Source organism: Ovis aries, chromosome 23 (assembly GCF_016772045.2).
Source record: "Ovis aries strain OAR_USU_Benz2616 breed Rambouillet chromosome 23, ARS-UI_Ramb_v3.0, whole genome shotgun sequence".
Classification (NCBI taxonomy): domain Eukaryota; kingdom Metazoa; phylum Chordata; class Mammalia; order Artiodactyla; family Bovidae; genus Ovis; species Ovis aries.
This window is the reverse complement of record NC_056076.1, coordinates 57,068,909-57,094,956: the sequence shown is the minus strand read 5'-3', so window position 1 is coordinate 57,094,956 and position 26,048 is coordinate 57,068,909. Positions and strand designations below refer to the sequence as shown.

The 26,048-nt window shown below is 45.0% G+C and overlaps 1 protein-coding gene and 1 long non-coding RNA gene across 2 annotated transcripts in view; one reads left to right on the top strand and one right to left on the bottom strand.

Moving 5' to 3' along the window:
• Positions 1–4,314: 4,314 nt before the first annotated feature.
• Positions 4,315–14,958, top strand: LOC121817727 (uncharacterized). The gene is made up of 2 exons (XR_006057768.2): positions 4,315–4,472; positions 5,101–14,958. It is a non-coding gene; the product is annotated as an uncharacterized LOC121817727 (long non-coding RNA).
• ONECUT2 (one cut homeobox 2) overlaps positions 10,247–26,048 on the bottom strand; it is a 58,388-nt gene continuing 42,586 nt past the window's right edge. The window contains exon 2 of the mRNA XM_004020671.6: positions 10,247–22,434. Coding sequence (XP_004020720.4) covers positions 22,148–22,434 — 287 coding nt within the window. The 3' untranslated portion in view covers positions 10,247–22,147. The remainder of the gene's footprint in view (positions 22,435–26,048) is intronic.

The following is a 26,048-nucleotide window of genomic DNA, read 5'->3' as shown; positions in this document are numbered from 1 at the left end:
GGACTGGTGTTAGTGTCCGCCTTGTGTTCACTGAAGGATGAACAGCTGGTGCCTGACAACTGCTTGCTTCTTGGATATGTGGGGAACACTCTCCCCACATCAGAGTTTAGGTGTAGAACCCCATTCACACATCTAGAGTAGTTGTTTAAACACACTCATGCTACTTTACACTGTTATTTAAGCATGTTAGGTATGCATCTCGACCCTCAACAGGATTATGAGCTCCTGAAGGAATGTGGATTATTCTATATTTTTTGTGTGCTTTTGGTTGCGTAACGTAGATGCTGGACCCCAAATAAAATGCTCCTAATTATTTGCGAAGGGAATTCGAAGGAAACGTACTTGTCTTCAGAATACACAGCAAATGCTGGAGGGTCTGGACTCTCACCGACATAAAAGCCCTGGGAGTGGGCTTCTCTGATACTCAGCTGTTGAGAATCATTGAAATTCAGCCGCAGTGCCAGCGAATTCGAAAGAGGCCTGATCAAAATGCAAAGTTTGTGCTGTCTCCAGTGACTTCAGCTAAGTCAAAATAAGGCTAGAGGGGAAAATAAACTTTTTTCCCCCCTAAAACTTCACACAAGGAGAAAGCAAAAAGTTTCTCAAGTTTCTGAGAAATGACTAGTATTTCCAAAATGGGGTTTGATTAGGAATGTGAGAAACCAAAGTGGTAGAAAATTAATGAGGCAAGTGGGAAGCATGGGTTTACCTTCCTCGGGCTTGGAGGGAGCGATAGAAATGCAAATTTAAAGCCCAGGCTGGGTAGAAACACCTAGAGGCTGAATCAATTTTACTGTTGGAGGATGACCGCCTTTTCTATAGGTTAAAAGCAGAGAGGTAGTTTGCTTTCAACATTCTCAAGAAATGACAAGGAACTGGATTGAAAATCATTGCTTTTGCCAACCCACCCTTTCCTGTTCTGGATAGTTTTGCAAGCCCAAGTGCTAATGAGTTTATGATGGTATCTGGCCTAGGAAGTAGGAGGCAGAAATCTAGGGCTGGTGGAGAGCAGGCCAGGGTGGGGGGCGTTCAGCATGGGGGGATGGGGGCGGTGGGGGGTCTGGAGGGAGCCTGAAACCACGAGAGGAAGGGCATCAAAGGAAGCTCTCATCTGCTCCCAAGCTCTGCTGAAGGCCTGCTCTGCACACGCGCTGTGTGCACGTGTGCGCTATCGATCTGATGACTGCTTTTTTTTTCCTGTCGTGTTGAGGATTAAAGCATACTTAGGGAATGCTGTATGGAACTGCTGAGACTGGAACTTTCCTGGCAATTCTGGGATTGTCATCTCTGTTAATAGGTAACTTTTCACAGAGAGGGCTGCTCCTTCCGAGTCCAAACGTGGGAAGGCCTGAGGGAAGAAGGGAGGCAGGTTTGCAGCTCTGTGCCACTGCGGGTAGCCTCTAGGCTCAGTCTAGAGCTGCGCTGAGCTGGAGATTCTGAAAAGATAGGGAACTGGAGGCAGGGAGTAGGGAATCGGAAAGGGACCCCACTCCTCACGTGCGGGCTGCATCCAGTGATTGATTGCCTTCCGAAGTGGGTGGCATGGAAAGGAGGAAAAAGAGAAATTTCTTAGTGGAGGAAACTGACCAACACTACCTCAGCCGGGTGGTCAAGGTCAACCTCAACCATAGTAAGTCACGCTGACACTAAAAACCCTTGATCGCATGTGACGAGAACGGCAGTTTACCTTTGTGGTCTTCCTCCCCCAAACCCACGACGGCAGTCTGATCGTTAGAAAACTGTCAGATGAGACCCAGTAGAGGGGTGGTCTACAAAATACCTGACCAGTCGTCCTCAAAACGGTCCAGATCAGATCCAGCCATTCTACCTCTGGATATTTATCTGAAAAAAAGAAAGACTTTAATTTGAAAAGACATCTATACTCCCGTGTTCATGGCAGCACTATTTGTAACAGCCAAGCTATGGAAAAACCTAAGTAAGTGTCCACTAATGGATGAATGAATCAAGAAAATGTGTGTGTGTGTGTATAAATAATATATAAAATGGAATATTATTCAGCTATGAAGAAGAAGGGAAACTAGCCATTCACCACTTGGATGGAGCTTGATGGCATTATTCTAAGTGAGATAAGTCACTTGTATGAAGAATCTTAAAAAAAGTAAATAAACAAACTGAGCTCATAGGTACAGAGAAGAGACTGGTGATTACCAGAGGCAGGGGGCTGGTAGCATTGTGGGGGAGGGTGCCAAATGGGTGGAAGGAGTCAAAAAACTTTCACTTATAAAGTGAATAAGCCATGGGGATATAATATACAGCAAGGTGACGATAGTAACACAGCATTGCGTATCTGAAAGTTGCTGAGAGTTAATCTTAAAAATTATCATCACAAGAAAAATACTTTTGTAACTTTGTACGGTAACAGAAATTAACTAGGCTTTGTGTGGCGGTCATTGCGCAACATACACAAGTATCGAGTCATTATATTTGTTCCTGAAACTAATATAATGTCATGTGTCAATGATGCCTCAATTTTTAAAAAATGGAAAAATGGTCAAGTTCATAAAAAATAAGGAAACTCTGAGAAATTAAGGGGCCTCAGAAGACATGAGGCCTAAATGTAACATGGAATTCTGAAACAGGGAAAGGATATTAGGTAAAAACTAAGGAAATCTGAATGAAATATGGACTTTAATAATGTGCCATTATTGGTTCATTAATTGTAAACAATGATTCATACTAATATAAAATGTTGATAGTGGTGGAAACTGGTTACTGGGTGTATGGAAACTTCTCAGTACTATCTTCCAGAGAAGGCAATGGCACCCCAGTCCACTACTCTTGCCTGGAAAATCCCATGGATGGAGGAGCCTGGTAGGCTGCAGTCTATGGGATTGCTAGAGTTGGACACGACTGAGCAACTTCACTTTCACTTTTCACTTTCACGCATTGGAGAAGGAAATGGCAACCCACTCCAGTGTTCTTGCCTGGAGAATCCCAGGGACGGGGGAGCCTGGTGGGCTGCCGTCTATGGGGTCACACAGAGTTGGACACGACTGAAGTGACTTAGCAGCAGCAGCAGTACTATCTTCACAATTTTTCTGTAAATCTAAAACTTCTAAAAATTAAAAGTTATTAAAAAATTAATGTCTACATGAAAAGATGCTCACATCATTAATCATTTGTTTGTTAGTCGTTAGGCAAATGCAGATCAAAACCAGGATGAGATCTGCCTTACTCACTGCTACTGCTGCTAAGTCGCTTCAGTCGTGTCCAACTCCGTGCGACCCCATAGACGGCAGCCCACCAGGCTCCCCCATCCCTGGGATTCTCCAGACAACAGCACTGGAGTGGGTTGCCATTTCCTTCTCCAATGCATGAAAGTGAAGTCGCTCAGTCATGTCTGACTCTTTGCAACCCCATGGACTGCAGCCTACCAGTCATACTCACTAGGATGGCTAAAATAAAAAATAATTTTTAAAAAAGTGAATGTTGATGAGGATAGAGAGAAATTGGAACCCTTTCACAGTATTGGTAGAAAGTATCAAATGAGGCAGCTGTCAAGAAAATTCACAGGGCAAGAACAGTCTTTTCAACAGACGGTGCTGAGAAAACATAGAATACGTGCAGAAGGAAGCTAGTCTACCTTCCACCATATCCAAAACTTAGAGTAGATCAAAGACCCACACAGAAGAGTGAAAATCATCAAACACTTCGAAGAAAACCTAAGTGTCCAATCTTCATGACCTTGAATGAGGGATTGGTTCCTTAGACATGACTGCAAAACACAGCCTGGCAAGAAGAGGATGATGTCAGCTGGGAAAAGCGAAGGGGCACTGGGCCCCACGGGCTGAGCAGGAGTCCACACTGTCTCTCACTGTCTCCAGACCCACCTCCCCGACGCAAGTGGCGCAGGAAGAGCTGCGCCCTCATCCCAGGGCTGCAATCACCGGCCCAGCAGGTCGGGGACTCCTGTTTGGGGTGCATCTGTCCCGGAGCCTAGTACCTACCCAGGGCTGTATTAAACCCAAAGAACACGTCGTGCATGGTGGGGCTTCAGGCACATGTGTGTGGAGCAGCTCACATTTTCCGTATCACACACTAGAAAGGCAAGGAAGGGGCCAGTGTGGCTTCATCCTGAGCGCAGCGTGGCTAGGTTGCTCGGGAAGGTGCAGCTGCTCCTCTGGGGGCGGGGGAGACCCGCTGCACCTTTGGTCCGGTGGGGGGTGGGGCGCCTTGAGCCAGCCTTCCTCAGCCCAGGAGGACAAGGACCCGGGGCCTCTTGCCTTCGGCCCTGCCCCGCCCTGTGGGTGGAGGCGGGCCATCTACCCACGCTGGCCAAAGTCCGAGTGGGACCTCATTCCTCACCTCCTTTTCTCTCTGCTGGACCCGTAGAAGCAGAGCAAGTCTTACCAGGTCACAACAGCTCAGTCTCTTGTTGTTAAAAAAAAAAAGTCTGGTTTAGAAAACAGCTGGGTCTTGGAGATGCCCCCCTTTCCTTCCTTCTCCCCCAGGTGAGTGTCTGGCATTTTCATGGGAAGGGAGAGTAACGGGGCCCATAAGCAGGTGTCCTGGAGGGGTGAGGGGGGAGAGGGTGGGCAGAAGAGAGGAGGGGTAGTATGGACACACAGACACTGCCAGGTGTCGAGCAGCTAGTGGGGAGCTGCGGGAAAGCACAGGGAGCTCAGCTCCGTGGGCAGGTGACCTTGAGGGGTGGGATGGGGGCTCCAGGGGGGCTGCAGGTGGAGGGGACACATGTACACACATAGCTGATTCACACTGGCTCGGCGGAGAGTAACCCAACACTGTCAGCAGCTATGCTCCAACAACAGCAAAATAAATACAAGTAAGTCGTCATTGTAGCTTTGGGCTCCTGGGAGGCAGACTCAGGCACCGAGATCTACGTGCAGGTTTATTGGGACGTGCTTTTGGGAGCAACCCCTGTGAGTGCAGAGGAAAGCAGGACTGAACAGAGGGCGACGTTGGCTGGCAGTCTGGGGGGTTCAAGCCAGCAGGATTATATTAGGAAGCCCCTTTGGTCACAATCCAGTCCAAGCCAGTTCATGTTCTCCAACTCAGCTCTACCAAAACCACAGATTAAAAATGTTCATGTTTAATTTTTGTGTCTTATTTCTTAATTAGTTCTAAGCTTGAAGGAGAAGACAAGAGAGTTATTTATTAGTCTCCTGAAGATGCTGAAGATGAAGGTAATGATGACAATAACAGTGATGATGATATCAAGGACCACGTAAATCTCAAATGAGGTTACTCAAAAATAATCCTGTTAGGAGATGTATTTGTAGCCACTGGTTTGTACCAACAACCTGCTCCTTTCTTTGTGGTTTTAGTTCTACAGCTCTTAGTGTCCTTTAAAAATTCATTTTTGCGGGCACTTTGAGTACCCACAGCCAACAGTGAGATCTTACCTGCACTTCCGTAGGCTTCTCTGTGGTCTGGGAAGTCCCAAATCATTTCTTGTCATCTCCATGGAGTTCCACACGAATGTCCTGGATGGAGTTCCCAGGAGCAGAATGGAGACTTGGAGCTGTGAGCAACTTCTCAGTCATAACAGAACCAGTGTTTAGCCGCAAACGCATCTGGTCGAGACCCTAGACGGACCTTTGAGCTGCTGGTCTTCACTTCCACCCATCTCTGCTGCTTAACGAACAGGACTTCCTATTGAAGGAACCCAGGCGTAGGAGCCCCAAGCTGTGATTACTCAACTCTGCAGTCAACCCAAGGAAACTCTGCAGATATAAGAGCTCAGCCCTGGAGTCAGGCTGCCTTGTGAGTGACCTGTAGCAAGTTACCTGATCTCTCAACACCTGTTCCTTCATCCGTAACATGGAGATAATTATAGTACCTGCCTTATAAGGCAGTCAGGAGAACAAGATGAGATAAATGGTGTCAAATGTTTTGCACAGCATCTCATACATGGTAACTATCCATCTGTGTGAGTTGTTCTTATTAGGTGAGTATGACACTGTTTGCACTTAATTATTCCATGAGAAGAATAATACCCGCACTACCGGTTGCAGGAAAATCAGATGAATAAATAAAGGAATAGAAAAGTAATTTTATGTTGTTAACCTTTTTGGCTGCACTGTACGGCATGCAGGATCTCAGTTCTCTGACCAGGGATTGAACCTGTGCCCCCTGCAGTTAAGAAGCATGGATATTTAACCATTGGACCAAGTCCCCAAAAGTAGTTTTTAAATGCCAGTGTTAAGTATGTATCGCTGTTTTTATGGAAATGAACATATACGCTCTAATCCTTTCTAACAGGATGTGAACAAAGGCTGAACTGCTGTCATAATGGCCCTGGCTCACTGTAGCAGGCTGAGCGTGGAGAGTGTGCTGTGGTGCGTGTGTTCGAGCTTCAGTCTGGGCGCAGTAAGTTGCCCTTATCAAGGGTGTGCAGGAACATGGTTCCTAAATGGTCTTAATCCTGGGCAGCCACTGCTCACGTCTGTGCTTCAGCCATCCGTATCTCAGTCCGTGCCAGGCTCTGCTAATTAGCATACTGAATGCCAGGAGTGACATCTTAATGGCGAAAATTGTAGCCTATCTACTATTGTGAGAAATGTGACCACTGGCCTGGTGACTAGTAAGATTAAAGGTATTAAGACAGATGGGTTGGAGAACCCCTCCTGCCCTTCCTTGCCTTCACAGAATGTAAGAATCAATGAAATTTCTCACCTGGAACCTGGGGGAATGCAAAGGAGGTCTGATTCCTAAAGGAACCTATGTTCCTTTTCTGGTTTAGGAGGCTCATATGGAATCTGATGCTCATATGGAATCTGTCTAAGGATAAAGTTAGGATGAGTTACCGCTAAAGTTTTTTTTTTTTTTTTAATCTCTGTGGATTAAAAATAAGGTCATCTTTACAGAGGCATCCCTAACCCTTTGTAACCGATGGCAGGGATGACAGATTTGGTGATGATAAAACCTGCCTTGCATCCTTTAAGAGGTAATAAGTTGCTGTGTTTCGAAGCAGAGCAACTTGACTGTTCTTTATGAAACCACAATGGGAGGCAGCAGGGAGAAGGAGATTCAGACCTTTCCACGAAAAGAGAAAAGAGGCCAGCTGAGACATGGTCAGTGAATGAAAGCAGTTTATTTGACATTAATTGCGGAATTTACAGCACTACTACTTAATGATAGGAATAAAAATAGAATCCAGTGTAAGTAATGTTGCAGACAAAACACCAGGGTGGGAAATGAGCAGAACTGAAAATGCAATTAACATTCAAAGAAATCTTCCAAAGGGCTGGGAGCTTATCGAGGGGTGAGCAGCCCCGAGCATGGCGTGCTTCTCCTCCTCACCAGAATTTCAGGGCAGCCAGCAAACATTCACCCTGTTGGCCCTCCCTGGAAAATCCTTCAGCACAGTCTGCCTCAACAGGTCCAAGATGGGGCAAAACCTGGATGATAATATGCTTTGTCAGTATAGCTGAGGGTTAAAAGGAAATGATGTGAATTAACTAGTGTATGATTTTTTTTTTTTTTTCAAAACAGAAGGGAATGCAAATTTTAGGAGTGTGTGTTTTCCTGATTTTAGGTAGGAGAGGTGAGGTCTCCTACCTAAAATAAAAGAGGTCACTTTTACTTTGACCGGAAGTAAAAGTTAAAAGTTTCCCTCTATGATTTTCTTGGAGATAATAGCTGTAAAAGCAAGGAAACACAGAGCAAGAGGTGTGTATGTGACTCTCTGATCTCTTCTCTTAGAACCTGGGTGGAGACCTAGCAAAGGTGCCTGGATTTCTAAAGGGCTGGGTTTCTGGAAAAGCTGACTGAGAAGCCCCATGACTGAGCATGGGCTCTGATGGTAAAGCCATTTGCCTGTGACTTACTGAGTCTTTTCTTCCCCCTTTAAAACTAAATAGAGCTGGGGCAAATTCTTCTCTCTGTCCTTCCCCTTCCTTCTCTCATTTTAGTCACTTTCAAAATCATACAGCAACCAACAGCTTGGAAAGAAGGATTCAAGACCCACAGGCCAGCCTGTTAAATTAAAAGGCATTTTTAATATCCAAATTTAACACCTCTGAGTCATCAGGGCCCAAAGGGAGAAAAGAGCCCTAACTGATTTGATCCCAAGAAGAAAAACTGTTGGGAGTTACTAGAACTTGTTTTCACTCACTTTGGTGGAAGGACAGTTTCTCTAGTAAGAGGTCATCGACCAAATAAGAATCTTCAGCACCTGTGCCAGTAAAATATTAATTTGGGTAGAAATATTAGAATAGGAAGGGGGGGAAAAAAGGGCCAGGCTTTTTCTCTGCAGTCCGGGGAAACACCTTCTTGAAGAAAAGCAAAGGATGAAGAAGGGAACTAATGGGAATGCTGGTCAGTTCCGAATCATCTTTATGAAGTTCTTTGGCATCTGAGACCAGAGGGGGCTCAATGGCTCTAGGACTGAGCGAGTGAAAATAAGAGTTGGTGACTGGAGGTGTGGGTTGCAAGAGGAACCAACACCAAGATTAAGTCTGTATCCTTTCAGTTCCTGCCTGCCAAACGCAGACTCTCTTTATCATTTTGTCAGTGGGAAGGTTATCTTCTTGTTTCCGGAATTCCAATTTGCCAGGTATCTTAGGACCGCTTGTGGGTTTCTCAGGTGGCGCTAGTGGTAAAGAACCCACCTGCCAATGCAGAAGATGTAAGAGACGTGGGTTCGATCCCTGGGTGGGGAAGATGCCCTGGAGGAGGAAATGGCAACTCACTCCAATATTCTTGCCTGGAGAACCTCATGGACTGAGAAGCCTGGTGGGCTGCAGTCTATAGGGTCACAAAGAGTCGGACACGACTGAAGTGAATTAACATGCACATTATAACCGTTCACGGTATGAAGTTTGCTGGCCCCATTTAGACTTCTGTAACACAGAAAGACATAGTAAAGAGAAATAATATTTTAGCTTCAAGGAAGTATCTGATAATGGTATGACTACCTGTTCAACAGCTGGATGGTCTTTGAAGAGTTAACTCTGATGTCCAGGTAGCAGGTTTCCTGTCATAATCTGAAAAAATTTTTGCTACATAAATATTGGATTCTTTAGCTAAATGCCAAATTGGATCAAAGCAAGGGAGATGGAGGCTTCCCAGGTGGCAACCAGCGGTAAAGAATCTGCCTGCCAAGGCAGGAGACTTAAGAGATGTGGGTTTGATCCCTGGGTTGGGAAGAGCCCCTGGAGGAGGTCATGGCAACCCACTCCAGTATCCTTGCCTGGAGAATCCCATGGACAAGGAAGCCTGGCGGGCTGTAGTCCGCAGGGTCGCACAGAGATGGACACAATTGAAGTGACTTAGCACGCATGCACGCACGCATGCAAGGGAGATGGGGGAAGCCCCCACATCGTATAGACTTTTGAAGAGGACTTTCAAACAGAGATTAAAGTAGGCATTGATGGACCATGTTCTTGGTTGGCTCCATAGCTGTGGTTCAGCCGGTCCTCTAAGAAAAACCAGTAACACGGGCAACACGCATGGTCCCCCAAGAGAGGGGCCAGGCAGAGAGGCGTCGGCATCTCCTTTCCCCTTGTCTATCTTCCAGATCAAAGAACTGGGGATAGCCAAAATATAAACTGGAAACAGAACAACAGGAAAACCCATTCATACCTTTCTTTGTTCTCCAAATAATTGTTTGTAAAAGCTACAGAAGGACTCACTAAACCAGGGTGCAGAGGAAGGGTGACATGGGGGGCTCTGACTTAAATGAGCCCCGCTGCAGTGTGGGACCTGGACCCCCTGCAGCACAGTGATGGCGCAGGACAAGGTGACCAGATGGGCTGGCTGGCAGAGGCCCGCCTGAGGACAGGTGAGCGCCCGGTGGGCGACCGAGGATTCAGGATGGCTACTTTGTCTTCCTGGCCTTTCCTGTAAGAACCGGGGTCTGCCTTCATGCCGGCATGTGCCTAAGGCCAAGGGATCTCAGAGAAGTGTTGGGGTCCAGAGAGGGAGGTGAGAAAGTTTGGATCCATCTCTCTTCAAAGCTGATAGTTATGCAGATCTTGAGGAAATGGCAACCCACTCCAGTATGCTGGCCTGGAGAATTCGATGGACAGAGGAGCCTGGCGGGCTGCAGTCCACAGGGTTGCAAAGAGGCGGACACGACTGAGCAACGAACACCCTCACGTTCACGTGCCCTAGAGCCAAACTCTACCTTCCAGCCCATGACCTTCCTTTCCCAGGCCAGGCCCACGTGTCCCCAAGAGAGCAGGAGGGAAACCCAGGCCCAGGTGAGGCACTTCCATAGTTCTGTGTCTCCAAGGAAAAGGACACCCACCAGCACAAAGCATTGAGTAAAAACCCTTTAATAACAAAATAACATTCACGATGTAGCTACTTCAGTTGTCTGGAAAACTCAGCTTACACTTGATTCAACATATCACTTTCCACAAAGTTTGTTTTTTTTTTTTTTAAAAAAAGGACATAAAATGGCATAACAAAATATACCTCGAGTTTCATAAGACAAGTATTCTTGGCAAATCCTAGTTAATAAGCCAGACCCATGCGTCTCTCGTAATAAAAACTGTTGGGCACACTCATGTCTCAGACACTCCTGTTTACTTTGGATTGAAAATACATTTGAACGTCGTAGATTCTACAACACCTGCTTCGAGAGGATTCGTGTGTGGGTTTGTGAGGGTGAGGAGAACTTGACTGAAACATCCATTTGATTTTATGGCGGAAGAACATAGAAAGCTTTCTGGAAGATTAAACACGATTGCAATCATAAACGGTCTTAACAAAAATCGACTTAAAATTCTTGTATCCATTCCTGTCTTTGGCAGATTAATAAGGGAAGAAATCAAGACTCTCTATTACAAAGCTTTCATTATCATGATCTACTTTATAAGGCCAAATAAAATGTTTCTTGGCATTATTAATGAAAGCGCATTTTCAGTATATTCTCATGCAGTCATATGAATGTGCTACCGTGGGTGATTTTCAACATTTTGCAGAGCGGGCTGCGGCCTTCCCACTGCTGTTTCCTAAGCTGCACTCCTATGCAAAATAAAGTGTGCTTGGCAACTGATTTGGTTTTATGTCAAGCACGTTGATTGGGGGAATAGGTATGAAACTTGAGAATGGGCCTCAGGACCCAAAATAAGAAAGAATGAGTTTGCCCCATCCACCGTATGTGAAAAATACTTTTTGAGATATATAGGGGCCTCAGATAATTAGGGAGTTTAAACAAAGAACGTTTTACTAAACTAGGTTTCAAAACTTCTTATACCCGCTTTAGGATAGATGCAACATTGTTGGGCAGAAAAGAGTAAGCTAGACTCATCTCTCACTCTAGGGAGGAAAATCCACGATATGGGTGCACAGGTGAAGCTTTGAGGAATGCCATCCATCTTTGCCCCCAAAAAACTGGAACAGCTGGTGGAGTTGTCCAGGAAAAGGGACAGAGAACCCAGAGAACAATGAATGATACTGACGCCATCTGAACTGACCTGACAGCATACTCCAGTATTCTTCCAGGAAGTCAAGCACAAAGTGGCCAGCCCCCAAGCAAAGACCCAGGAGAGGCGAGTCCTGGGTCGATCTGCACCTCCATACAGGTGGCCAGTTGTGTCTGAGGTCAGGAACAGAAAGTCAGAAGGACTCTCTTGTGGGAACTTAAGAGGCAGAGCTGTTTTTCAGTGCTTGTTTCCAAGCCCCTTTCGCATGGCGTGAGATAGCTGGGTTATGAGAATCTGACTGGGGAATACGAGCTGGCGAACTCAAACTTGGAATGACCCTTCTCATCGCATGTGAACTCGATTTAGTCTGACTCGGTTTGAAATCCCAACAGAGGTCAAGGTATTTTCGAGGTGAGACAGCTCCCAATAAAACCAATATTACCACTGTCTGAGGCTGAACTGTGTACATTTTCACAGTTTAATGTATACACAACCGTTCCACAACCGCTAACAAACAATTTGGCGCCCATGCATAAATAAAGTCCATTGAACCAAAGGGGAAGATCTAGTTCAAAATGAAAAACGTTGCTATTTAAGACCACAATGCATCACACTGCTAAATTTTTAGCCTCATGCATAAAATTATAGCACTGATTGGCAGTTGCTAATTATAATACTACACTGTTAACACAGAACAATTAATTGTTCAGACCAAGTAGCACAAATGTAGAAAATAATAAATTTTTTTTCAACAGAGCAAATGAACACAGATTGTTTCTTCAGCAAAATATGAAACTGTAAACTTTGGGCTCATTCTGCAACTTTCCCCAATCCAGAATAAATAAAATTCAAAGCGGGGGGGGGGGGACATACATTTTTTTTTTAAAGCTCACCTTTTCGTCTATTACAAAAGCACAACCTAAAACGTATAAAGCTTTTTTTTTCTTTTTTCTTTTTTTAAATCACAGTTACCAAAAGAAACAGTGAATAATTTATTACATACGCTATAATAACATTACTCTAAACACTATTATCTATGAGGTATATCTGAGAAAATTCGGTAAGGAATTGCGCGGTCTGCATTGCCAACATGCCCAGGTTCATATTAAAGCTTTGGAACCGTGAAGAACTAGAAAGGGGAGAAGAACAGGGGAGGCAGAGGAGAGACAGAGAAAGAACCTTTGGTATTAGTACAAATCTCGTTGTTTGCAGGGTTGCATTGCAAAGCACCACAGTACAATAAGCCCACCAATTTACTGTATGGAGGCCCAGTGGAAGCTGAGGTATTCACAGGAAGGATTAAAAAAAAGCACAGAGAAGTCCAGACTGGCTAAATCGTTGCTTTGGTTCAAGCAAGGCACTCGTCCCGTGGTTACATCACACTTTGCAAGTGAAGCATGAGGCTGAGGGGGGGAACTGCTGAGGAGGGGTCTGCCAACCAGGCTGTTTTCTGTGTTCAGGCTGCCATCCGTCTCCCTGCTCTCCCTATTCCAGGGGCTTGGTGGTGGGAAGGCTGGGGAAGGCGGTGCTGGCTTACGGAGCACTTCGCTGCTCAACCACCAGATCGTCTTGGTCTGGGAGAACACCTGTCTCCCAGGTATTCGGAAAATGTTACTTCCAACAGGAATTTGGGAAGAAAACCAAAGCAATTTGCTATCTGAAAGTCAGGCCTTACACCTTTGCCTGGTATGGGGGGCGGCGGGGCAGATGGCACTTGGAGCCTGTTTGGACCGGAAAGAAGATTCACATGGGTCAATATGCTACTTGGAAACTACAGGAAGGGATAACTGAGTGTTCCTTCAAGTCCGTCAGTGTAGCTTCTAATTTCCTCTACTAGCTATACTCACACTGATGCATGGATTGGAGGAGTTGACTTGTCTTTTCCCTCCTTAGCTTCTTTGGGTAAATGGTCATTTAAAAAGCTGAAAGAGAACTATGTTAGTTGAAATGCAAAATACTAGTATCCAATAAACAACCATCCAGACTGGAGGCTGATCTTCACAAATGTCTGAAACTCATTTGGTCAACAGTTGAGAAAGATTTCACCGTGCTCATGTACAAATCACTCTGGTGACTGAATCTGAGTGGTGAATTAATCAGTTAATTGACTCAAAAGAAACTTAAGACCAATTCATTCCTGAGTAAGAAGGGAAAAGAGAAGTAAATTTAAGCATTTGTTTCCTAGACTGGCGTATCGACTCCTCTGAAATTTTGTGGTCATCTTTTGTTCCTAATGAGTAACGTTTCAGCATCTGATGATACAAGGCTTAAACGTCTCTCATAAGTACAGAGGTACCCTCGAAACGATGTATTGTGTCAAGAGGAAAAGGGAAAAGCTGAGTAGCTTAAATGTCCCACGTGTAAATGGTGATCGAATTCCCCTTCTCTGACAAATACTGACCTAAAAATATGCATAACAATTCAACTCAACAGACCAAGAATGAACTTTCTCTTCTCACTGAATCAGAAGCTTATCTCTACAACACTCTGGAACCGGGAGGTTCAACAGTGATCTCAATGGAACAGTGTATACTTCCAGGGCAAAAACCCCTCTGTGAGCTCTAATAAATCAAGGCTAACCAGCTTTACAAGCAACTGATCTCATGTGACTTATGTTGAGATTCTAGCTAGACAGATACCAAAATACCTGTGCCTATTTCTACCAGGTAAAAATGTTCATGACAAGCTCCAAGCCCTCCTTCTCTTGCCAATGTGTGGCTCATCTCAGGCAGAGGCGCACGAGGCATGAATACAGTAGTGGCCCAGAAGGCTTGACTGGGCTTTGCCTCTGGGTCAGTTACTTGCCTTGGCTAACTATTTCAGTCCTCTGGGCCTCCAGGGGCTGGACTAAAAACTTCTCAAGGTCCCTTCCAGCTCTACCGTTCAAGGATCAGGATTCCTATCACAGGAAATCTCAACCGTGACAGCTCCAAAGCAGGGAACAGAGGTCGTGGCTGGGACCGAAGGCCACTTTCAACCAGGCTTCTTCATCAATTCGGAATTTCAGGAATCCAGTGACGGCAACATCTGAACGTGCATCCTGAACACGTGGAGGGGACAGCGAACACACGAAGAAAAACACAGAAAACATCCCTTTCCCGATCAGCAGCCACTGTCGCATAGATTAACTATTTCTTTGGGGTATCTGAGCTGTGGCCATACATGCCATACGTCAGAGAGAAGAGTTAAAATTATAAAAGAGCACAAGCAAAATGCAGACCGCACAGAGAAAGAAATCTTTGGTATCTTTGGTGTCATCAACACGATTAAAATTACAAATGGAAAAAGTCAGTGAGGTAGCCTTCTTTGGTTCTCACTAGAAATAGAAAGTTTTTCCTTTTTTTTTTCTTCTTTTTTCATCCTTTTTTGTTTGTTGTTTTACACACACAGAGTTCATTCTTGGAAGCAGCTAGTGTAAGGGTTTCTTTTTGCTGTTCTGATTTTTTTTTTTTTTAATTTTTCCAGTTTCTGTACAGAAGCCCTGAAATCCAGGCTGGTGAAGCAGGGTCTCAGCATGCGTTTTCTGAATGCACAGTTTCGGGTTGAATAGTCATTGCTTGTCCACAAACTTTGCTCTGTTGTCCGTCTGACAGCAAACAAACTGCAGTGCTTTCTGTTGTTTTAAATAAAAAATATAAACTATATCGTGCACCTTTTGCAGATGCTGAATAAGTTAAATAAATAAGTTACAATATGAAGGCTCTGAGGGCCCCAATAATTAAAAGGTGAAGTTCGCTTGGTACCAGGTGGGGCTTCGAACTTAAATAATTTAATCACTGTTACTTAAATTATTTTCAAAGTTAATTCAAGAAAGAAAAATACCTCAATTTTTTTTTTTGTAACCTGTATTTCTTCCCTGTCTGTAACAGAATTTCTCTGCTTTATCAAGCAAACCTTCAAGGGGATTCTAAAAGGGATCGCGCATCTCTGATGCACCATTGGTCTAGGTTCTGATAAATAAGCACAAAGAGTAAAATCAGAATAAGGAAAGATTAAGAAATTATCAAAATTCTATACATTCAGTGTGCTAAAAACTAATTTAAATAAATTAATTACATTAATGGTACTTAGCTTGTTGGGTTATAACCCAAAGAGATAACAGGGAAAAAAAAAAGGTTTCTTTCGTCTTCATTTTTCAATGGACAAAACATATAGCCTCTTTCCACAGTCTAAATGAAAATAAAGCAGAAAATTATAACCTCTGCACTTTCTCACGATCAAAAAGACCATTTAAATGTGACAAGCATGAAAAACAAAAATCACCATGTCCCTCCCTCTAGCTGACACAGCCCCCCCAAGACCACATCACCATTTTCTCAACCCTGGAAACCAGAGCCCACTTTTTTCTTTATTAGTTTATACTTTGCTACTTTTTCCTTCTTTTTCCTTTTTTTTGGGGTGTGTGTTCTCTTTTCAGGTCTTTGGATTTAGCTTTAGTTAATGAAAGATCCAGAATAAAGCTATTCAACTGAGTCATCAAGCACATGTGTCATTCTTACACAGACGTGTAAATAAAATGCAAGGTTTCTTGAAAGCTGAGTTTACCTTGGATGTGACCGAATGAGCAGAATTCCAAGTGTAGGGAATGAAGATGCTGGGATGTTTTTTCCCCCTGCACTTTGGTTTTCAATGTTACAATAAATAATAAAAATAGTGTACACTGTAGAAGTACCACATACATGTGAAACGACCATTGAACATGTATTTATTATAACGGGGACAGTATGTATGGACGTATGGAAATGTCTGTGCAGTCTGGACACTCACAGGTGATGGGTGTTGCTATAAGATGCCTATGAGAATACATGGTGAAAGAGGCATCTAAATCTGTATACACTCAAGCTGAAGACGGTACAAGGATTAGGCAAATGTATCTACCAAGGTTTATGCAGTGGGAAATATCTCTGCTAAGGCTGGAGCAGAGTGGAAGACTTCTGTGGAATGAACAGATCTGTAGCCATGTGTATTTTTCCTCCATTAAAAGGGAATGAACTGGTTAATTCCAGGCAACCAAACTCAACACCGGTAAGGAAAGCTTAGGCTCCAGCTTTTACTTGCTTCCAGCTGTCAGAGCCTTTTTGGTATCTGAGAACAAGGAAGACTTCTGGTCCCCGTGGGGTTCACGGAACAGCCCATCAGCCTCAACTGTAACTTCAGGGCCTACTTAAGGGAGGCTCTATGTCATTTTAGTACATTCAAAAAAATTTTATAACCAATTCTGAGACTTTCTAAAACAAATAAACCAACCCTCCCTCCCTTTGGCCCTTGGAAAGAAAAAAATCATAGGTAGAAAATAGGCACTGAGACAGCCATATTTAAAGCCAACGTCATTAACTAGATAAGATTCATACAGTGAACTCCAGTACACTTGCTTCTTTTAGTAAGGATTTTGTGGCCTTATTTGAAAACTAGAATCTGCTGTTGCTTTAGAGGCAACTTGGTCTTCGCTAAATGTATAAAGGCTCTCCAGTCTTACAAGTAAACATCAGAACGACAGGCAAACCAACTATATCCCTTTTCTGTCTACCATCTTTCACTCGCTCTTCCTGGTTAGGCTTAGTCTGAACCACAAGGCATTGGCAGCAGCAGCAACAAAAAATCAGCTCTGATTTGTTAGGAATCGTGACAGTTACCGTCACAGTACTTGGGTTTGGGCTTTGGGGTCAACCTTGCTTGACCACATGGATCATCTTTTTCTCTACTTTCTAATATACTCCATTATTCTTCAATAAGACTGGAACCCAGCCTGCTCTTTTTCTATTTTTAAGAAATTCCTATTCCTACTATACAACCTCCTGAAAATCAGAGTTCACCACAAAGGTATACTGTCATGATGCTTCAGGAACAGTACTCAACGGACACTTCTATAATTCTACCAGCATTTTCAAAAGTGGGAAAGCGTCCCCCTGCACCCAGGTGGTAGTCATATTTTTCACAAAGCTGTTTAACTTCAGTATATCAGCATGAACAGGTGGACACCCAGCATAAAGAAAAATGGTTGATAATCTAAAAGGCATTTATGTTTGGCTCTGAAATACATCGTCTGACTTAACAAAAATGTGCGTGTGTGTATCAGATTTACTCCTAATTTTGCTTTTATTTTAGCTAGAAATAAAAATGAGCTTGAATTTCCAGAGCCCACAGGAGCCCTCAGGAAAAGAGATCCTGCAGAGGTGATTTCTCCCAAGAGTCAGGCTACCTGCCTTATTCCCACCTGTACTGTTAAGTGTTACAACCTATATGCTATTTTACATTTTGGAAAGGCCTTTAAATATTGTGGATGAGTCTTTATTGTTGTTGCTCTTTTTTTTTTTAAAGAAATATATTGGCTCTTTTTAAAATAAAAGTTTCCTGGAATGAAAGAACTACATCCTCAGGACAAAAATAAAATTGAAAGCAAAAACGGAGGCAAGCCTATTTCCCTAAAGAAATAAAGAATTTTCCAGCCAATGGCTTTAGGATTTCCATTGTCTCAAGAATGTGAATTTGGTTTGGAATTGTCCCTTCACTCTGCCCTGCCCTTTTCATTGCTGATGCCTGGAATTTTTCTTGGATTGAGGAAATGGATGCTAGACTATAACTAAGTCCAAAGAGTTTTTTTTTTTTTTCTAAAACTGTTAACCTAAAATAAGTTTTTAAATGCTTGAGGAAAGACATAGTGGGTCAAATTCCATTATAATTCAGTTTGCAGGGTTTTTTTTTTCTTTCTTTCACATTTTTAACAAATTGAAATTCTGTAGGACTTAACTTTTCAATACACAAATATATAGATACACACATGTATTTATATATGTACGTAAATAATTTTTCAGAAGCAAGCACTTCTCTCTGGTATGGCATTATTTGCTACGAGACATTTATCAAAACCCCGGAGGGAAGTTCTTGCCTTTTTTTTACATTATGACATCTCCCTCTGGTCCCCAGGAACACTGAGGGTATATGTGTCTACACTTGGTTGGACCAGGGTTGAAATCTCAGGCCACGAGGCAGCCTCTTTCAGTGTAGACATCTTCAGAGGACACTAGAGACCCAAATGCTGAGCCTGGCATGCCAAAGAATCACTAACCAAACCAAGCAGGCTTCACTCCTCAGCCCAGTCTTGGGAAGAACAAGCATTTCCGTTGGCCATGAGTCACAAAGTTTCATTAAGGAATGCCCAAGCTGAAATTCGCTTTTATCAACCCAATAGGAGCACTCCCCTGCTGAAACATGCTCTTTTCTTGGTCATCTGACAAAGGAGACATGGAGAATGAGCAAGAGACAAAGCGACAAAGGGCAAAGTCAAGGAACATCCCCGGGTAGGATGAATCATAAAAGCCACGGAAAGTCACTTTCTTTTCGTGGCTCCAGGCTGCCGCCTCTGCAAAGGGAGACCGACGTGGAAGGGGCAAGGAGCTGGCACCACAGAAAACAGGTCTTCCAAGCAAGAATCGGGGATCCTCCCTACTCCTTGCCTCGTGTTTGCTCTCCAGGTCTGAGACACCCCTACCCCCCAGCACCGCTGCCTCACCCCAGTGCCAGCCGTGGCTGCACATGGGCTTGTCTAAACAAATTGGTCGTTACCACCCTGAGGAAGCCCGATGAACCTGCTGCAGCAGGAGCTGGACTTCTGCAAGAAGTCTCTTGGTGGATCTACTCATTGAGGGGCATCTCGAACACCCTGACGGGACAGGGCTCCTGGAGAAGACGGGTCTGGGCTGGCCTCATCTCTGTAACTGGTGGGAACAGACCACTGAGCTTCCCCAGCAGTTAGGGAAGATGAATACCTGCCTCCCCGGCCGTGGTGGATGGACATCACTCACCACCCTGATCATGGCTGAGACAGAGAACAGAGATGACTCAAAATACAAATAACACTCATTCGTCCCATGGACCCATTTATCAACACGTTAAAACGCTGAAATGCTCGAACTTGACTTTCAACCCTTCCCAGGAATTTTCACAGAAATCAGAATACTCTAAAGCATCCACACTCTGGGATGGCATGAGAAATGAGCAAAGCTCTGAACTGAGTACTTAAGTGATGAAGCACTTGACAAAAACAAGACATGAATTTGAACAGCAATAACTTTGCGTTATCACCAATGTCAAGTTGAATCTATATATGTATTCATATATTATATATATCTCTTTCTTTAGAAATGCAACTTTACAGCTGAGTTTTTAAAAAGCTAATAGAAAAGTAGAAACTGACAATCATTTTTACATGTCTCCCCCCACCCCCAAATGAAGCCCTGTTAGGATGTAGCAATCACATGACGATGAGGCTTGTCAATTCCTCTATAAATTCTTTGGTTCTGTGGCTCGGGAGAGGATGCGTCCCCAAGACCCCTACTCCTGACCCTCACTCTCCTTCCCTCCCTTGATGATGAGACTCTGAACACAGAAGGAATCAAGAGTACGGGAGGGTTAAGCAAAGAACATTCAAGGGACAGTATGATTCCCCACGCTCTGCTGAGCAAAGAGAACTGCTCAGTACCCCCAACATCTTAAAGTGGAGTTCCATGGAATCTTCTGAGAGATTCCATGTTGGGTAGAAAGCCATAAAACAAAATGATAGGGAAGCAATAAAATAAAATAAATGACCCTTTCCTCTCATTGCTCAGAAACGAAATTGATTACCTTTACACACAGATCAATGGCGCTATTAGTATTTAAGCCAGGCAAGAGGGGATAATGAACTGAAACAAAGGTGTGAGAAATCCTCATCTTTGGTATTGTAGCTGTTGAGGTTTCTGTTGCTCTGTTCCGTGTTCTTTTGAAAAACTGCATAGGCACAAATTAAAGACAATCTTCACCTTTAAGATTACCGCGTGAGTCGTCGGGTGGAGCAGCAGCAACGGCGGCTCTTCCTTATTTCTCTTCCTGTCTCAAACCCTTTTTAAAAATCTGCTTCCAAAAAATGTCCCAAGAGGTCTGTTCGAACACAGTGTGTCTCGATGTTTTTTTTTTTTTTTTTTCTTTCTGGCGTGCTTCCATCTTGTTGGTGGTGGATTTTCATGGACGTCCGTTTTTCTTTATTCATTTCAATGGGACAGTTTTGTTTGTTGCAGAAGTAGGTGCAGAAAAAGTTTCTTTGGTTTCGATTAAGTAACTCATAAAAAAAGTCAGTCTCAAGTGTCTGTAAAGCATCATTGCAGCGTTTGGCTTGCTCTGAACACCCCTGTGGTGCCCACCTGGGGCCATTCACTGGTAAATATGCACATGGTGACCGTCGCAATCTCCTGGGGGTCCTGTGGGCCCTCCTCCACTTGCTGTGGGAAGGTAACAGCCAGGAACCAGAAAGCCACTCGCTCGGTGGCTTGGCTAACATCCTTGGCGTAGCCGGTCCACTCGGCCCAGGGATGAGCCAAATGCGAGCGCTGAAAGCCATTCGGAGTTGCACAGGTTTTCTGACTTCTAAAAGTAATCACAGTATTTTTTTTCAGGCTAGAAAATGGCAAGTAATAAATGTCTTTGGTTTGCAGTATTCTGCTTCTTTGGTGTGCTGTGTTTTTCTCCAGATTTATTCAGCTGTTCTGCTAGGATGATTCAATAATGAAAGAGATTCAGGACTAGATGATGGTTATGAGTAACATGTTTGGTGGTTTGAAGTCTTTTTTTTTCCTTGCTCGGAAACACTGAAAACGTCCCTATTGATGGGATGGACAAGGGAATAACCCAAATCTGAAAGCGTGAGAATGTATTATGTGGTGGTCATAATGCACAATAGGAGGAACCAGGTGATGATGGGTAACCAAGAAGGATACATTTACGATCTAAAAAAATCTAGATCTTTTAAAATGCTGCATTTGCTCTGTATACCGTAAGAGTTAAATTGGCCTCCTGAGTGTGTGTTTTCATTATGTACAAACATAACGTGTAGCAAACTGCAAAATGTGCTTGAAGCCATATTCCCAGGGATTCCCTCTTGACTTCCCAATTGGTGTCTTGAAAATCCAGACGCAGTGAATCCAGAACCTCCCTCACTTGTCTATTTATCTTCGTTGTGCTTGATACTTGGCGCTCAAGTGAACTGACTTGGTTTGTTTTATTTTTTGATGGATCCAAGACCACGTGAGATTTCCAGGAGGTAAGGAAAAGAAAACTGTAAACTGGATCAACTTAAAGCTTTCTAAACCATTCAATGAAAAAGATGCCTGAGTTGGGAAAAAACAGGTCCTCGAATTTTTTTTTTTTTAAACTTCCATATTTAAAACTTGTGCTCAGTAATTGTCATTCGGATGGTTTTTTATGTTATGGCTGTGAACATTGGTGAACTACGGTTTGATGAAGCTAAGCACTTGGAAAGCAAATGAGGTCATTCTTGTTGCTAGATTCTTCTCTTACTGTAGCATCTTGGGAACCCAAACTCAAGAGTCCTTATACAAGCCGGAGTCCTACTATTAACTCACGGGAACGCTGACTGCAAGAGGCTGACAGGACCCAAACTGGGATGCTGACATTCTAAGCAATCCTGATTGGCTGACACTAGGCTGGAATTGACTTGCTCTAGGAAGGCCCCATTTGGGTTCCTGGGGTGCTTAGCACGCTCGCTCAGAAGACAATGTCCAGTTCAAAGAGATTAATTTTCAGCTTGCACGTGGACTCCATAGCCATTAAAAACAAATGAACAAAAAACACCTGGCCTATGATTACAGCTAGAATAGAAAAGTTTCAAGAGAATTGTGCTTTCAAATCACCAGTGAAGGGCCCCAGCTAAGAATCCGGTGTCTCTTTCCTCTGCGTTTTCTTTGGGTATCAGTTGTCCTCGTCGGGAGGCGACTTGTGCCCAGCTGAGAGTCCTTCCGTCACGCTTTGGTGCAAGTGCCGGAGGTGGACGAGGCACCGCCCGCGCTCAGGTCGTCCTGCCACTTCTCCAGGCTGCGGCGCCGGGCGTTCATGAAGAAGTTGCTGACGGTCGTGAGCTCCAGGCCCAGCTGCTGGGAGATGGTGATCTGCATCTCTTTGGACGGGCGCTTGTTCTCCTTGAAGATGGCGAAGAGCGTTCGGCGTTGGAGGTCGGTGAACACCAGGCGGGATTTCTTCTGGGAATTGTTCCTGTCCTTGTTGGGCTCTTGCTCTTTGCGTTTGCACGCTAGAAGGGGGAGAGAAGGAGCAGAGAGTCAGGGTGAGGCTGAGACCCGGCCCTCCCGCCGAGCTGATGCACCGAGAGAACAGGGGACTCGCAGAGGGGATATGGACCAGTAAACTTTATTCTGTGAATTGCCTAGCTGTCAGCAACCAGCCTTCCCAGCTCATCTCTGTGTGATGGAAGACATCTGTTAGTGGGGAACGGAGGGAGGAGGAAAGAACAGAGCTGTTCTACACACCCGGGTTTTTGAACCAAACGCCTGTTGCTTTCTCTTTCACCCCAGACCGCCCACCCCCACCCCCTTAAAACTCTTCATCTGTGAAATCAAGTGTTCTGAAGAAAAGGACCCCTTCCCCTGGGGAAGCCTGGTTACCCGGTTCCTCTTTCAGAGTCTCCCTCTAGAACTGCTGAGAGCTGAGCCACACGACTTTCTGGAGTCAAAACTTAAACGTGGCGTCATTTCTCAAAACCTTCCACCCACATGACTCAAAAAGTTGTGAACAGAATGAAAGGAGCGATGGCATCATCCCAACCCCAAACCCCCTTCCTCTAGACTTTCGAAAAAATTAAAAAAAAAAAAAACCCAAACAATATCAAACAGGGAGGGGAAGTCCATGAAAAAGCTGGTCTAACCAGCTGTAATTCGGCTGGTCTGAAGTGAAGCTAGTACGTGAAGACCAGGGCTGAGGTTGGCAGAAGAACCCATATTTACACGGGATTAGAGGCCAGTGTCTGATTCAGCAGCTAGGTCTCCACACCTGGGCTGCCAGCACGCTTTAATATGCGTCGCTGCCTCCGCCTTACCCTACACGTTCCTGGAAGGCGGGCATCAGGTCTGCGTGACGCTCCCGACGGGCTCCTTTTGGAACCGCGGACATAACTGAATGCTTGGGATACTGAGGACAAGTGGTGTCTTGACTCTTTTAGGAATGTGCACATTTCACAGAGTGGGTCCCAGAAAAGTAACCTCTAAGGGCTAGTACAGTGCATACGAGTCACAGATTTAAACACGAGAACACGCGCTACAATCACTGGACGGAAACCTCAGCTCATCCAAGGGTTTTGTGTAGCCTCAAGAGCCGACTCATTGGAAAAGACTGATGCTGGGAAACACTGACGGCAAAAGCTGAAGAGGGTGGCAGAGGATGAGATGGTTAGATTATATGGCATCACCGACTCAACGGACGTGAGTTTGGGCAAACTCTGGGAGATAGTGAAGAACAGGGAAGTCTGGTGTGCAGTCCATGGGGTCGCCAAGAGTCGGACACAACTTAGCAACTGAACAACAACAGACACAGCTAATCCAGGAAAGGCGAGGAGGGAGCAGAAGTCTAGCTGGGAGCATCCTTCCCTGAATCAACTGCTACTGGACATTCTGGCCCCAGCTGAGCTCTCCTTGTACTCTTCTGATGTTCCCCAAAGGCGACCTGTCTGGAGTACTGTCTGGAAGCCTTTCCAGACTTCTCAAAGCCCTGATTTGTGAGTCTTGCTTCTGAGCTAAGGGTCAGGCCATTTTTCTCTCTGTATTCTGCAAGAATGAGCTGTAGTGGGGCTGCTGTGGGGTGAGTATCAGGGGAACATCCTTCAAATGGCTGGGTCTTAGGATTTAACCTGAGGACAAACACTCACAGGAAAAATATTCTGGAAGCTGAACTCCCCGCGACCCAACTGGCCAGCCTCCCTGTTGGATGCCATCAGCCATAAAGGAATCACTCCTGAAACAAGTGAGAAGCTACGAAAAAGGGCAGGGGCAGGAGAGCCCTCCGTAAACCTGTTGGGTGACGGCAGCTCTGCTAAACCCTCTCCTCCTGACTTTTCCTTATCTTACTTCCACAAGCAATCGTGTTACCTTTGAAAATTAAACACAACACACATATGAAAGTGAAAGGCACTCAGCTGTGACTCTTTGTGACTCCATGGATACACAGTCCATGAAATTCTCCAGGCCAAAATCCTGGAGTGGGTAGCCTTTCCCTTCTCCAGAGGATGTTCCCCACCCAGAGATGGAGCTCAGGTCTCCTGCGTTGCAGGCGGATTCTTCACTAGCTGAGCCACCGGGGAAGCCCACATATACACACCTATAAGAAACAATTTGTTTCACTCCAAAACCCTCAGTCTCTTGGAAAGCTTGGATTCTCTCAGATAAAGGGCACTTGCCCTGCAATGGGAACTCAGAAAGGGCTGAAACAGTTACTCTTCTCCCATAGGAACTTCCCAGTTAAGATTTCTTCTTTGATATCCCTGGGAGGTCACACTTTTGCTGGATTTTGGATAATTTACTTTAACCGCGTTGGTAAACTTGCCCTCTCTAGTGCAATCCTCCACAACCGTGTTTCTAAAGTTCAGAGTAGGGACTTCCCCGGTGGTCCAGTGGTTAAGAACCCACCTGCCAATGCAGGGGACATGGGTTCGATCCCTGGTCCAGAAGTTTCCATATGCTACAAGACAACTAAGCCTGTGTGCCCCAGCTAGAAGCCCACACGCCCCAGAGCCTGTGCTCCACATCAAGAGACGCCACCTCAGTGAGAAGCCTGCACGTCACAACTAGAGAGCAGCCCCTGCTCGCCACAACTAAAGAAAGCCTGCCTGCAGTAATGAAGGCCCAGCGCAGCCTAAATAAAAGATACTAAAAAAACAAAGCTTAATTGCTCAGGGATTATCTGGAAAGCTCGTTCCAACGCAGGGTCTGAGGCGGTCAACCTGGGTGGGGCCCAACAGCCTGCATTTCTAATGAGCTCCCAGGTGATGCGGCTGGTCCATATCCTGCTCCTGCTCGACTACGTCCAGTATTCCTTGATTCACGAACCTAACGTTCCAGGTTCCTGGGCAATATCGCTCTTTACAGCATCAGCCTTGACTTTCACCATCAGACACACCTCCACGACATCACTTCCGCTTTGGCCCCGCCGATTCCTTCTCTCTGGAGCTGTGAGGAGTTGCCCAGCAGCATGCTGGACACCTGCCAACCTGAGGGGCTCCCCTTCCAGTGTCGTGTCTTTTTGCTTTTTCACACTGCTCACGGGGTTCTCGCGACAAGAATACTGGCGTGGTTGGCACTCTCTCCTCCAGCGGACCACGTTCTGTCAGAACTCCCCACTGTGACCCGTCCGTGTTGGGTGGCCCTACACGGTATGGCTCATAGCATCACTGAGTCATGCAAACCACTTCACCACGACAAGGCTGTGACCCATGAAGGGGAACAAGGATCTGTCTGGCTGCTAGAGTCTCAGAGGAGCACCCGGATGGGATGGAATGTTCCAGAACCCAACACCTGGATTCTAACCTGGGCTCCTTCACCTCCAAGACTTGGCATCTCGGTAAATGACGTAACCTCCCAGTGCCCGTCTTCCTCATCAGCATAACGGAAAGAAGGTGCTCACCTCTGTAGAGGCTTCCGTGAGGCAAAGTGTGTGCATGCCCCCTTCCCTCTGGCTGGATTACCCCAGGAATCCCAAGGTAGGTAAGTGGAAGAATTATTCTTTCTTTAAAATGAAATAAGTGGAGACTTGAGGGTGTAAGTGACTGAGCTAAGGTCACATTCCAGGCTGGCTGCAGGCCGAGGGCAGGCATCCAGTCCTTGAGTCTCCCCACCTTTGTCTTCTACAGGGATGGCACTC